General features: G+C 51.8%; 1 protein-coding gene across 3 annotated transcripts in view; it reads right to left on the reverse strand.

The window, feature by feature from the left end:
* Nucleotides 1-12960, reverse strand: part of Mark4 (microtubule affinity regulating kinase 4) — a 31295-nt gene that overhangs the window by 1884 nt on the left and 16451 nt on the right. The window contains exons 9-18 of one of the 3 annotated variants that reach the window (XR_013108656.1): nucleotides 9000-9119; nucleotides 8530-8629; nucleotides 7736-7845; nucleotides 7480-7639; nucleotides 6202-6419; nucleotides 4366-4469; nucleotides 2324-2602; nucleotides 2105-2184; nucleotides 1727-1908; nucleotides 892-936 (exon numbers count right to left, since the gene is read on the reverse strand). Coding sequence is in view for 2 of the 3 variants with exons in the window: in XM_034507957.2 (XP_034363848.1) it covers nucleotides 892-936; nucleotides 2105-2184; nucleotides 2324-2602; nucleotides 4366-4469; nucleotides 6202-6419; nucleotides 7480-7639; nucleotides 7736-7845; nucleotides 8530-8629; nucleotides 9000-9119 (1216 nt within the window). In the remaining variant the exon portion in view is untranslated. The remainder of the gene's footprint in view (nucleotides 1-891; nucleotides 937-1726; nucleotides 1909-2104; nucleotides 2185-2323; nucleotides 2603-4365; nucleotides 4470-6201; nucleotides 6420-7479; nucleotides 7640-7735; nucleotides 7846-8529; nucleotides 8630-8999; nucleotides 9120-12960) is intronic. The other 2 variants (XM_034507957.2, XM_034507934.2) reach the window with 2 other exon arrangements.

The raw sequence follows: 12960 nt of genomic DNA on the forward strand, positions 1-12960 counted from the left end.
TCTCTTTGATGTGGAACAGTTAATGTTTTGATCAATTAATGTATGTCAGGTATGAGCACATGACCAAAGCTGACCAATCAGAGCCCTAAGCTATTCTAACCACAGACATTGGCTTAGAAACGGACATGTGACCTACATTTCCTAGGGGATTCTAACCCGGAGAATTAAGCAGGATAGAGCAAACAGTAACAAAGCCTGGAGGGGCTAGAGTCGAAGGTCTCTGGCAAGCTGGTTAAACACTCACCACTGAGCCACGCCCCCAGCCCCTCACTGGGGGATTCTAGGCAGGGGCTCTACCACTGAGCCACACTCCCAGTCACTCACTGGGGGACCCTAGACAGGCTCCATATATCCCAACCCTCTTTTTTCCTCCTCCCCCCCTCCAAATTTGAGACAGGATCTTACTAATTTGCCTAAGGCTGTCCTTGAGCTCTCTGTAGCCTTGGTAGGCTTTAAAATTGCATTCCTCCTGCCTCAGATCTCCACATTGCTAGGACTGGCAGACCTGTGCGATCAGAGCCAGCTTGGGTAAAGTGTTTTATTGTGACACAGTGATATCTGTTTGTCTAGATGCTGTGGCTTTCTTCGGCAGAACTGAGCAGGGATGGCTTTCTAGAGCATTTACATGCTGGGTCTGCACCGACACCGTTAGCTATCTGAGGCTAGGTCTGCCCACACCCTGAGGCAATAGAGAAGCACTACAGGTATTGGAGGAACTCTGGGCAGCAGGAGAGACAGGCTCGAATCCCTGATAACTATGGGAAGGTGTAGCAGAAATGAGTCTCAGTAACGGTGAAAAGGTTCCAGCACCTCCACCTCATTAGCTTTAGAGTGCTAGACTGGGCTCCAGACAGGGTGTGCGGAGGTGTGCAGGGTGAGAGCCTCACTCACCTTGTGACCTCAGGTCCCCCGATTCTCTCAGGTTCGTCTGTGACCCTAGCAGAGTGGGGAAGGAACAAAATGTAAATCTGGGCATTAGCAACCCCACCCCCACCCCAATGCAACCAGACTCCAGGCAGCCCTGGCAGTGGCTCAGCTCTCCCGCCTGCCTGCTGGCTGCTGAGAGAGCTGTAGTCTGGATTTCATCCCTGCCATCCAGAGTGGGGTCCGGACAGAAATGGTTAGTACAGATTGGAGGAGAGACACTGAAGGATTTGGAAGATGAGAAAAGGGGCAGGCAGACACAGCTACATAGAAAAGGCACAGACACACCCACATAAGCACAGATGCATAGTGACACACAGACAGTGACTAACAGGTATTCCATTGCTGAGCCACGCCCCCAGCCCCTCACTGGGGGATTCTAGGCAGGGGCTCTACCACTGAGCCACGCCCCCAGCCCCTCACTGGGGGATTCTAGGCAGGGGCTCTACCACTGAGCCACGCCCCCAGCCCCTCACTTGGGAGTTCAAAGCAGAGGCTCTACTACTGAGAGATACTCCCGACCACTCACTGGGAGATTCTAGGCTAGTTTACAGCTGAGCCATGTCCTTCCCTTCCTTAGACACTCTGCTTAATTGAAAAATTCACTTTCTAGATCCTGCCTAGCTATGAACTTGAGATTCCTCCTGCCTCAGTCTGAGACTGCAGGACTTTTCCTGTTAGTACTCCACTAACTTACAGCCTATGTCCACGATTAGAAGGTTGGTTATGTGAGGGTAGGAATATTTCACATTTTGTTAGCCATGCTAGGCACACTGTAGGTATCAATGAATAACAATCATACCAGACGGCAGTAGATGTCTGAGTAACACACTCCAAAGCATTTTCCACAGCAATGATCTGAGTTGCCACGATCACACGTGGAAGTAGTTTCTGTAATCCCTAGCTTCAGGTTGCAGAAGAACCAGAGAAGCTAAATGGCTTGTTCCAGCTCACTTAGAGCCGATACTTGCTGCACCCCTCTGTCTGTAACACAATATGCTTTTAAACACTCCACAGACCCTACATACAGACGCTGTGCCCTGTTCCCAGCCACAGGGTCCCTTCCAAGGACACACACACACACACACACACACACACACATCTATGCACGCACGTGTGCTCACAGTCAGACATGCAGAGGAGAGGTGGAGCCATCGAGAACAGGGGAGATGAAACTTACTGATTTTGGATCCCTGGGGCAGAGAGGCGCCCGAGACACAGCGGTTAGAGTTCTGCCGTTTAGAGGGATCGAGGGTAACCCTGCAGGGTAAGGAGGTGGGAGTGGTGACAGGGGGAGCAGAGGACCAAGAGGTCAGGAGCAGGAGATGAAGCAGAAAGACAGGTTAGGCCCTGCCCCTCCACCCACCCACACCCACACCCCACCTCTGGTGCAGCTTACCTTCGGGTCAGTTTGGAGGTCAGCTTGGTGAAGAGGTTGGTAGTGGGGCGAGGCCGCCCGGAGGGCAGAGGTGCAGCCTCGTGGGCCAGCGTGGGTGAGGCCGGGGGTCCATTCTGCACACCCCCGCCACTCCCGCCCCCTGCCCGCCGGTCTCGGACCTGGCCCCCATGGAAGGTGCTGCGGATGGTGGAGCCCCGAGACAGGCGGCTCCGCTCTCCCGATGGGGGAGCCAGGCTGTGACTGGAGGGTGAGGCAGGGGGCACCCGTGAGGTACCGGAGCTGTGGGCAGAGAAAGACAAGTCAAATTCTCCCATCCAACCAGACCAGATTGTTGAGCTTCCAAGATGGATTACCTTCAGAGTGACGTGCTGTAACACTAGACCTCCAATATGTACCTTTCCAGGGACCCACAGGCCCAGCCCAGATCTCAGAGGTCACTAGCCCTCCTTTAAATCCACCTGTGCTTTCTCTCTTGTCATCCAAACCCTTAGGGACTAGCAGGAGTCATATACATAGCCTCGCAGCTGGAGACTACATTTCCCAACATGCATTGCTGCAAGAAGTCAGGTGGCCGGCCACCATCCAATATATTGTCAGCTGTACTTTGTGCCATTTCTAAGCCATACCTTCAAAGAGATTGCTGGGAGATTGGCAGCTGGCACAGAGGCCTCAGACCCTGAGCAGGGGCCTGCACGGACAGGTTCGACAGAACCTGTTCTTGGATTCCGTCTCAGAAATCGGAACCTCCATCGTATTGAAGCCATGGCCTTCTCTGCAGCTTAGCTGAGCCTTGTCTAGAACTCAAAGGTCACATCTTTTGTTTTGTCTTGGTTTTTCGAGACAGGGTTTCTCTGTGTAGCCCTGGTTGTCCTGGAACTCACTCTGTAGACCAGGCTGGCCTCGAACTCAGAAATCCGCCTGCCTCTGCCTCCCAAGTGCTGGGATTAAAGGCGTGCGCCACCACTGCCCAGCTCCTTTTCACATTTTTAAGATATTTTTTATGTGCATGGGTGTTTTGTCGGCACATATGGCTGTGATCATGTGATCATGTATGCCTGGTACCTGCACACATGATCAGAAGAGGGCACTGGATGTTCTGGAACCGAACTTACAGAGGGTAACCATATGGGCACTAGGATTAAACCTGAGTCCTCTGCAAGAGCAGCCAGCGCTCGTGGCCACTGGCCATCTCTCCAGCCAGATTATTTTTACAGAGACAGGGTCTCACACAGGCCCGGCTGGCCTTAAACTTCTGTTCCTCCTGTATTCACCATCCCAGTGCTGGGGTTACAGGTACTCAACACCTCCCCTGGTGCAAGACAGGCATCAGATCCAAGGCTTTGCACACACCAGGTAAGAGGGCTACCAACTTAACCTCTGCCCCAGAACTCACTTCTTTGGGGGGTGGGGGGAGGATTTGAGACAAGGTTTCTTTGTGTATCCCTGGCTGTCCTGGAACTCTCTGTCGACCAGGCTGGCCTTGAACTCACAGAGCTCTGCCTGCCTCTGCCTCCCGAGTGCTGGGATTAAATGTGTGTGCCACTACTGTCTGGCTGCTGGATTTTTACCAAGATGAAGCACCACCAGGGACGAGATCTGACCAAGACAGGGTACATACAGCACATGCTGCTGTGCATAGCCACCCTGCCGTGTGTCCGCTTTGACTGTCAGTATGTGTGTGTCTCTGTGTGTGTGTCTGTGTGTGTGTCTGTGTGTATGTATATGTGTAGAGGTATCTGTGTGTATGTGTGTATATGTGTGCAAGTATGTGGAGGTATGTGTGTGCAAGTGTGTGTGTGTGTCTGTGTGTCTGTATATGTGTGTGTGCATGTGTGTGCATGTGTGCAAGTGTGTGTGTGTGTTTATATGTGTGTGTAGGTGTGTGTGTCTGTGTGTGTGTCTGTCTATATATCTGTGTGTATGTATATGTGTGGAGGTATGTGTGTATATGTGTTTATATGTGTGTGTGTGTGTGTGTGTGTGTGTAAGCGTGCTCACACACCCTCTATGTTCCCCTTCATCCCAGCCCCTGCCTCACATACCTATTTTCTTTGCCATTTGGCAGCAGGGACGGGCGCTCAGACCCTGGTCGCTCTGTGCACACGTAGGTGTTTCTTCGGGTCATCATGCTGGGGGGTAGGTTGTTCTGTGGGAGACACACCAGGAGGGTACAACAGATGAGAAGACGTCCCTCAGCCTCCCTCCGCCCTGCTCCAGTCTGCCACAATACACTTTTCTTTTTCTTCCAAAGATTTATTATTATTTCATTTTGTGGGTGTTTTGTTTGCACAACAGGAGTCTGCCTGGTGCCCAAAGAGGCCAGAAGAGGGCGTTAGATCTCCCGAGACTGGAGTTACAGACAGCTGTCAGTTACCATGTAAGTACTGAGAATCAAACCCAGGTCCTCTGGAAGAACAGTCAGTGCTCTGAACTCCTGAGTATTTTTCCAGCCTTATTTTCCCATTTTAAAAGATTTGTTTTTATTTTATGTGTACTAGCCTTTTGCCTGGAACATATACCTGTGTAGCACCAAGTGCAATGTCCTAAAGAGGCCAGAAGAGGGCGTCAGCTCCCCCTAAAATTGAAGTTATAGACAGTTGCAAGCCATGATGTAGGTGCTGGGAATCGAACCCAGATCCTCTGCAAGTGCAGCCACTGCTCTTAACCACTGAGCTCCTGGCTGCTCAATCCTTCCTGGCTCCTTTGTTTGACACAGGGTCTCATGTATCCCAGGCTGAGTTTTGTAGGAGGAGCTAAGGTGGGAGGAGTAAGGAGAGGAAGAGGAATAGGGAGAGGAAGGGAAGGAAGAGGAGGAGCTAGGGGAAGGAAGAGACAGGAGAGAGGGGAACATGGAGGCAGATGTTCACGTGTCTCTGGCAGTCAAAGGTAGTTGATATATCTAGGTTGGGTGTTGTGTTACACTTCTGATTGTATGGGCATCTTGTTATTGAGCATTACCAAACGTATAAAGTCTTTGATTAACATTTAAGCATTAGAGTCTCATTTTCTTACCGAGCCTGCGTGGTTGCGTGGTTGGCGGGATGGTCTGGGCAATGCCCAGCCTTGCGGAGACTACATGGAAGATTGGCAGAGCCATCTCCCATGCTGGCATCTCGTGGGTGGCAGGCCTGGTGTTTCTGGCTGGCAGTTTCTAGCTGCAGCACATATGTGGCTTCTGGCCACAGAACATGGCGGCTGAGCTAGGCAGCTGCTGCAGCTTAGATAGTCGGTTTGACTAGTGGCCGTTTTAAATAATTACTACAACAGAGTTTGAACTATGTAGCTGAGAATAAAATTCTGATCCTTCTGCCTCCAAGAGAGGTCTGCACACGTCACTGGCACACTAGGCAAGCATCCAAGCTGAGCCACTCCAGTCCTCTTTCCCTTTTCTTCCTTTCTCCAGGTTCCCATGGGCTGGCTGCTCAAACTGCAGTTAACTCCAGCTCTGAGGAGGGAGGGGAAACATACACCCTCTTCTGGCCCCTTTGGGTACTACAGGGATGGGCTCTGCCTGGAGCTATGCCCTAAGCCCTAAGATTAAATCTTTAAAAGTTAACAAGAATTCCTTATTGCTTTTTAATTTTTATCTTTTTCTAAGACAGATTTCTCTAGCACAGGCTGGCCTGGAACCCACGGTTTTTCTGCTCAGGGTCCTGAGAGCTAGGATAAGCATGCACTGGGCCTGGCTTGGGGGATGATTTCTGTGGTATGTGGCAAGCGTGTGTGCATGCCCGTGTGCGTGTGTTTATGCACACCAGTTAAATGCTTGTTGAATAAATGGACTATCACAGAGGCCCAGGGAGTGATGTGGGGTTGAGGGTGGGATCCCAGTACTGGAGTGGGGACTGCATCCATCCCCTCCTGCACAGGCCACTCACAGGGGTGCTCGTGCTGTCCTTTCGTCGCTCGGGGATCTCTGCCTTGTTGGGGTTGTGGGCACTGCTGACCATGGGGCTGGAGGGGGGCAAGCCTCGACTCCCACTGCCCGCTGCACTGCAGCTTGCTTTCCGACCTGGCAGCCGCTCTTCTTTGAGCTCCGTGTCCCCCGTGCTGGTTGGGCTGCGCTTTGGGTGCAGTGGGGCAGGGGATGGGCCACCTGGTGGAGGGATGGGACCAGTTAGAGCTGGGGTCACTAGAGACACAAGAACCTTAGGACACTTCACAATAGCTGCTGTTTCTTTCCAAGCAAGTCTAGTCTATACAGAGAGCAACCAAGCAAGCCAGGGCTACATAGTGAGTCCTTGTTTAAAAGAAAATGTTGGTAACTGCGGTCAGTGTTTCCAACAATCTAGAATCATCTGGAGAGTATCAATGAGGGGTGGTGTAGATTAGGTTGCTTGGGGGCATGTCAGTGTTTGTAAGGGTCAGCTTCACTATGTTAATTTCAGTGTTTGTAAGGGTCAGCTTCACTATGTTAATTTGGGTGAGAAGACGCACCCACTGTGGGCAGCACCAATCCCTGGGCTGGAGATTGACCTGTATAAGAGTGGAGAAAGTGAGCCTAGCACTAATGCCCACTCACCCAGGCATTCACTGCTCTGTCTCCGGACTGTGGATACAATGTGACCAGCTCCTGCATCTGTGACTTCTCCTTCATGACAGTAACCCCTTAGCTAAATAAACCCACCCTTCCTTAAACTGCTCTCCTGAGAATATTTTCCCACAGCAACAGTAAAGAAACTAAGTACCAGACTTCCACAGAAGCTACTCCCCACATCAGTGTGGAGTTGACAAGAAGGCAGGCTCTCAGCAGCCACACTGTACATGGAGTCCTGAGCCCTAGCTTTTCCCAAGGCTAGCCCTTTCTGAGCCTGCCTCAGGACCCAGATTGTATGTGAGGCAAGCTCTCAAGCAGCCCACACTGTCCAGGTACTAAAGAGTTGGCTCAGTGGACCCAGGTTCGATTCCTGGCACCCACATAGCACCTAGCATCATCCCTCCTTGTGTGAGTCATTCCTCTCCAGCTAGGTGACGTGCCCAGGTCATAGCACCTGGAAGACTGAGGCAGGAGGATGATAAATTTGGGGCTGGTCTAGATTATCTAGTGAGATCTCAACTCCACTGCCACCACCATTCCCTGGCATCTGTAGTTAGCTCCAGCTAGCTTCTGACTGCCAATCAAGGCTGGGCTATACTTCCAGGATGGGGACACTCACAGAAGTCGCTGTGCCGGCGCTGGCGGTGGTAGGTGGAAGATGAAGCCCGCTGCCCTTTGCTGTGGCCGCTGCCTTTGCTGGAGCTTGTCCCGTTGCTGGTGTCGCTGGGCGCCCGCACCCGTGCCAGGGCCAGCCCTGGGGCACCCCGGTCTCCACCCTCCTACAAGAGAAAACATGCAAGGCACTTCAGCCCTCTGTCCAAGCAGCTGGCTGCCAAGTCCCTCCACCCAAGGCCTGAGGCCCCACTACCTCTGACCTCAGTCTTCCTGCCCAGCAGGAGGTAGGTGGCGGTCACCTCGTTGTACTTCTGGTTGGTCAAGGCCTCTTTGATTTCTTCCCGTGTGTAGCCCATACCCACCATCACCTCTGGGAGATGGATGGAGAGAAGGGTCAGTCTCCTTTCCCAGGCTATCCCTTCCACCCCTTGTGTCTCTCAATAGTGTCTTCCCTTCTCCACTCTGCCAGCAGATACAAGTTTCTTCAAAGAATATGCCTTCCCTAATAAAACCAGTTGCTAACCCCTGCCTGCTCCTACCCAGGGTAAGCATGAGTCCCACATCAGGCCAATCACTGTTCAAACCACAAAGGCATACTGGATGGATCAATACACGCTATGACAAATCAAAAAGTTCCATACTGATAGCATCAGAACAGTCATAAGATGCCATGCCCCAGCCCCTCACTGGGGGGGATTCTAGGCAGGGGCTCTGCCACTGAGCCACGCCCCCAGCCCCTCACTGGGGGATCCTAGTAAGTACATATGTAGATCAGCTTCCTCTCCTAATTTGTACAGCTCTGAGCTGGGCTGTGTGAATATTGCCATTTCTGAGATAAAGAACAAGAGGCACAGAGAGGGAAAACACTCGCTCAGGGTCACACAGCTTGAACACGGACGGTGCAGCGATAGTCATTCCTCAACTACTCTCCCTAGCTCAGTCGTGTGCTACAGCAAGACACTGACCCACAAGAGCAGAGGCAGTGGCCACCAGCCCTGGCTCTGTGGCTCTGCACCTCTGAGCCTGAAGAAGCACTTGCTTCCTTGACCCTCACCAATTCTCTTGGTGTCCCCGAAGTCCTCCTCGGGCTCCGTGTATGGCTTCAGCTCCTCACCCTCATAGCCGATGTTGATCCACTTGTCTTTCATGATTTGCTGAGGACAAGGGAGACAGACATGAGAAGGAAGAAAGGCGCGGGACACAGAGCTTCCATCTTCCAAGAGGAACTCCCCGCGGAGCTTACCACCCCCAAACTGAGAGCTTGTGGAGACCTTGCCAGCCATTCCACCCCGCCCGGCCCAGCCTTTGCCACCGCCCTCCTCCTCCGCAGCATCTGGGTCCCCAGCACCCTGTAATCATCCTACGAGCTCATTAGCTTAATTACTGACGTGGCGGGGACCATCCAGAAACTTCCTCCTTGCTGTCTGTCTCCACTCAGAGCTGATCCCAGCCCCAGGCAGCAGGGATGGAGCCACGGGGCTCAGGAGACAGGAAGGGCACAGAGGGACATGGGAGAGGGCTCACCTCTAGAGTACAGCGTTTTGCGGGGTTCAGCACCAGAAATCTCCGCAGAATGCTTTCGCAGTCTGTAGACATGTAGAAGGGGACTCGGTACTTTCCTCTAAGGACTCGCTCCCGCAGCTCCTGTAACAGGACAGGACAGGGCGTGCTTGCCTCCGCAGACAGGGCTCATCCCTGCACCCACCCCACCTCACCCCTGCAAATAGGGCTTGCCTGATACCCAGGTCCAGATCTTCTGAAAGATCAGATAGATGATGGACATCCCAGCCCAAATGCAGTAAGAAAAACTTAAGCCAGCAACTTTAAAGTCTTCCCCCCTCCCCCTCTTGGAGACAGGGTCTCCTGGGAAAGAGCCTCCACCAGCCCTGTGTGCTTCACTTCAGGAATCCCGGGATGACAGCCTGAGTCCCTGTGCCCAGGTCATATGGTGCTTGGGGAAGGAATGGAAGGATTTCCATTGGCTTCACAGCAACCAAGTGAGCGCGTTCCTAAAGCCCTTAAAATGTCAAGTTTTCCTTTTTTTTTGAAAGAAAAATTTTAAGACATGGTCTCACTGCATAGCCCTGGCTGTCCCAGAATTCACTCTGTAGACCAGGCTGGCCTCAAAGTCATGAATCTGCCTGCCTCTACTTCTGTCTCCCCAATCCTACCCCTGTCCAGCCGAAGTTTCTTTTAACAGACTAACTTTTCCCCTGCCTTCAGATTTGGAAGACAGAATTTCATGTAGTCCAGGCTGGCCTCAAACCTGTTGTATAGCCAAGGATGACCTTGAACTCGACAATTTTGCCTTCGTCTCTGGAGTACTGGGATTGGAGGCATGAGACACCACGCCCCATTAATGCAATGGTGAGGCCTCAACCTAGGATTCCCTGTGAGCTAGGCATGCATGCTTCAAAGAAAGGTACATGTTCATCTACAGAGTGACCAGTATGTGAAGACCAGGCTTACAATGGGAAGGGACCCTGGCACTGTCCCCACCCAGTGTCTCTCTCCCAAGCAGCCATTTTGTTCCAAAAATGATCGTCACGTGTTTATTTACCTTGGGGTTTGGGAGACAGGACCTCATTATCTAGAAGGGATGACTTGTGAACTCACAATGCTCCCAGCTCAGCCTCCCAAAGCTACGGATACCACACGTGCCTCAAGGGGACACTTCTTTTTTATTATTTGTATCTATTTCTTTTACCTGCATTGGTGTTTTGTCTGCATGCATGTGTGTGTGAGGGTGCTGGTACCCCCTGGAACTGGAGGTATAGACAGGTGTGAGCTGCCCTGTGAGTGCTGGGAACTGAACCTGGGACCTCTGGAAGAGCAGACAACCCTCTCAACCACTGAGCCATCTCTCCAGCGCACAGGATACTCCTTTTATAAACATTTTTAAAGAGTTATATGTATATCTGGGCTTGTGTGTCCTGCCCACAGAAGGCAGAAGAGGCCAGGCGCTAGATCTCCTAGAGTTACAGGAGGTTGCCAGCCATCAGTTCTGGGAATCAAACTTGGGTTCTCTAGAACAGCAAGTGCTTTAGCCTCCTGTCTCCTGTCCAGCCCCTCAGGTGGAACTGTCAGTGTCCACCTCAACTCCCACAGGTTAGAGACACTCGTTAAAAACGGAGTTGCCTGAGATATTCACAGAGAACATGTGAGCTCACAGAGATCTGAGGACAGTTCAGTGTTAAGTGCTTGCCAGACATGCGTTAGGACAGGAATCCAGATGCCTAAAGCCCACCAAAATGCCAGGTGAGCACAGTGGATTCCTCTTGGTCCAGCCTTGAAGACAAAGAAATGGGGTCACCAAAGCAAGCTGGCCAGCAAGACCAGGCAGGCACATCAGTGAGCTGTGTGTGTGGCTGAGGGGCCTCACTGATAAGGTGAGAGAGAGACTGAGAAGGATCTCCAACAGCAACCTCGGGCCTCTTCATGCATACACACACTCAGGATGATACAGGGCTGGAGGGAAGGGATCAGAGGCCTGACAGCAATTGCTGCTTCTGTAAGGGACCTAAGTTCGACTCCCAGAACCCACAATAGGCAGCTCACAACCTTCCTTCTTTGACTCCAGTTCCAGCGGATCCAATGCCCTCTTCTGGCCTCTATGAGCCCCACACAAACGTGAGCAAACACATACACACTAACCACATGTGTGTGTGCTTATATACACACGCACATACAGAAAAAATTAAAACAACATGTCTGAACTGCAGACACTAGCACAACAGGGCATGGCAAGGCCTGGGGCAGCTGAGCTATGAGCCTGACCCTTTGAAAAGGTCTTAGCCTCATACTGGAAGTTCACAAAGATTGTTCCACTATAAGAGCCATTCTGTCTGTACTAAAGGACACCTCAGATACCTCAGTTTAGCCTCAGCAAGCACGAGGGCTGCCGTTACACAGTGAATAGTATCAGGGTCTTTAATGAAAGAATGGAGTGACACACAGTCAAAGGGCTCAGCCCTTCATCCTGGTACAAAAAGTAAAAAGCATTTCCTGCCTTGTTACATGCTCTCTTGTGGTAGTCAATACTTCCTGGCACAAGTTGCTGCTGAGGAATTCCTCCAGCATTTACCCACAGGGGACACAAAAGCATTCAGACTGAGGACACTCTGAAAAATAAGTGACCTAAAGCCATCCACAGGTCAAATCACTGAGTCCCCCAGTGAGGAGCTAGCTGGGGGCGTGGCTCAGTGGTAGAGCCCCTGCCTAAAATCCCCCAGTGAGAGGCTGGGGGCATGGCTCAGTGGTAGAGCCCCTGCCTAGAATCCCCCAGTGAGGGGCTGGGGCGTGGCTCAGTGGTAGAGCCCCTGCCTAGAATCCCCCAGTGAGGGGCTAGGGGCGTGGCTCAGTGGTAGAGCCCCTGCCTAGAATCCCCCAGTGAGGGGCTGGGGTGTGGATCAATATTCCTGAGACAAATAATGTCTAACTGTGGCCTAGGGTGGAGGCTAGCACTGTTTCAATGTTGCATTTCCTGTGTGTGACTGGTCACAGGAAAATGTCTCTAGTCTCAGGAGATAACCACTGCAGCCTTTAGGGACCAAGGGACACAGTGTCTACAATGAACTGTCTGGTGGCCCATCAATAAAGACAGGACTACGTGCATATGGAGCCAGCTCTGGGCTGGATGTCAGCCAGCATGGACATCCTGAGAAGTACTGGGTGTCTCTATTCTATCCCTAAAACCTTTCTGTGTACTGGCAATGTTTCAAAGAAAGAACATCAAAGGAAAAAAACCAAAAAAATAAAAAAAACCCATCTTCCAATCAAGCTGATGACACATACCCCACACTTCCCAGTAACTCCCAGTTATCTGGTTCTGTGTTCCTCCTGAGCCCCCCTCCCCACCCCAGCAACTGATAAAGATGTTCTATTTTGCTCACTCCCTTTGTTTTCTCCCTGGATCCACCACAGATAATCCCGCAATTGGGGATGCAATCTTTTTGTGGGCTTTTTCTTTGTTTGGTGCTGAAGGCGAAACCCAGGGCTTCCTGCCTCTGAACTACAGGCCCAGCTCCCTCGAACTTTCCTTTTGGGACAGGGTGTGACAAAGACTCCCACACTGGCCTTGAATTTGCTATCTCCCTGCCTCAGCCTCTTCAGTGCTGGAATGAGACAGGCCCCATTCTCTACAGTGTAGGAACAAAAGAAAAAAAAAAAGCACAATTCTGAAAAGTTTAAGTGATTCTGCTGAGTGCACAGTTATTACCACTACTAGTTTCAGGATATTTTTTTATCATTTTAGAAGAATACTTGAGAAAAGCTGGGGGTGTGTGGCTCAGCTGTAGAGCCCCTGCCTAGAATCTCCCAATGAGGGGCTGGGGGCGTGGCTCAGTGGTAGAGCCCTGCCTAGAATCCCCAGTGAGGGGCTGGGGGCGTGGCTCAGTGGTAGAGCCCTGCCTAGAATCCCCCAGTGAGGGGCTGGGGGCGTGGCTCAGTGGTAGAGCCCCTGCCTAGAATCCCCCAGTGAGGGGCT

Source organism: Arvicanthis niloticus, chromosome 1 (assembly GCF_011762505.2).
Source record: "Arvicanthis niloticus isolate mArvNil1 chromosome 1, mArvNil1.pat.X, whole genome shotgun sequence".
NCBI classification, from domain to species: Eukaryota; Metazoa; Chordata; class Mammalia; order Rodentia; family Muridae; genus Arvicanthis; species Arvicanthis niloticus.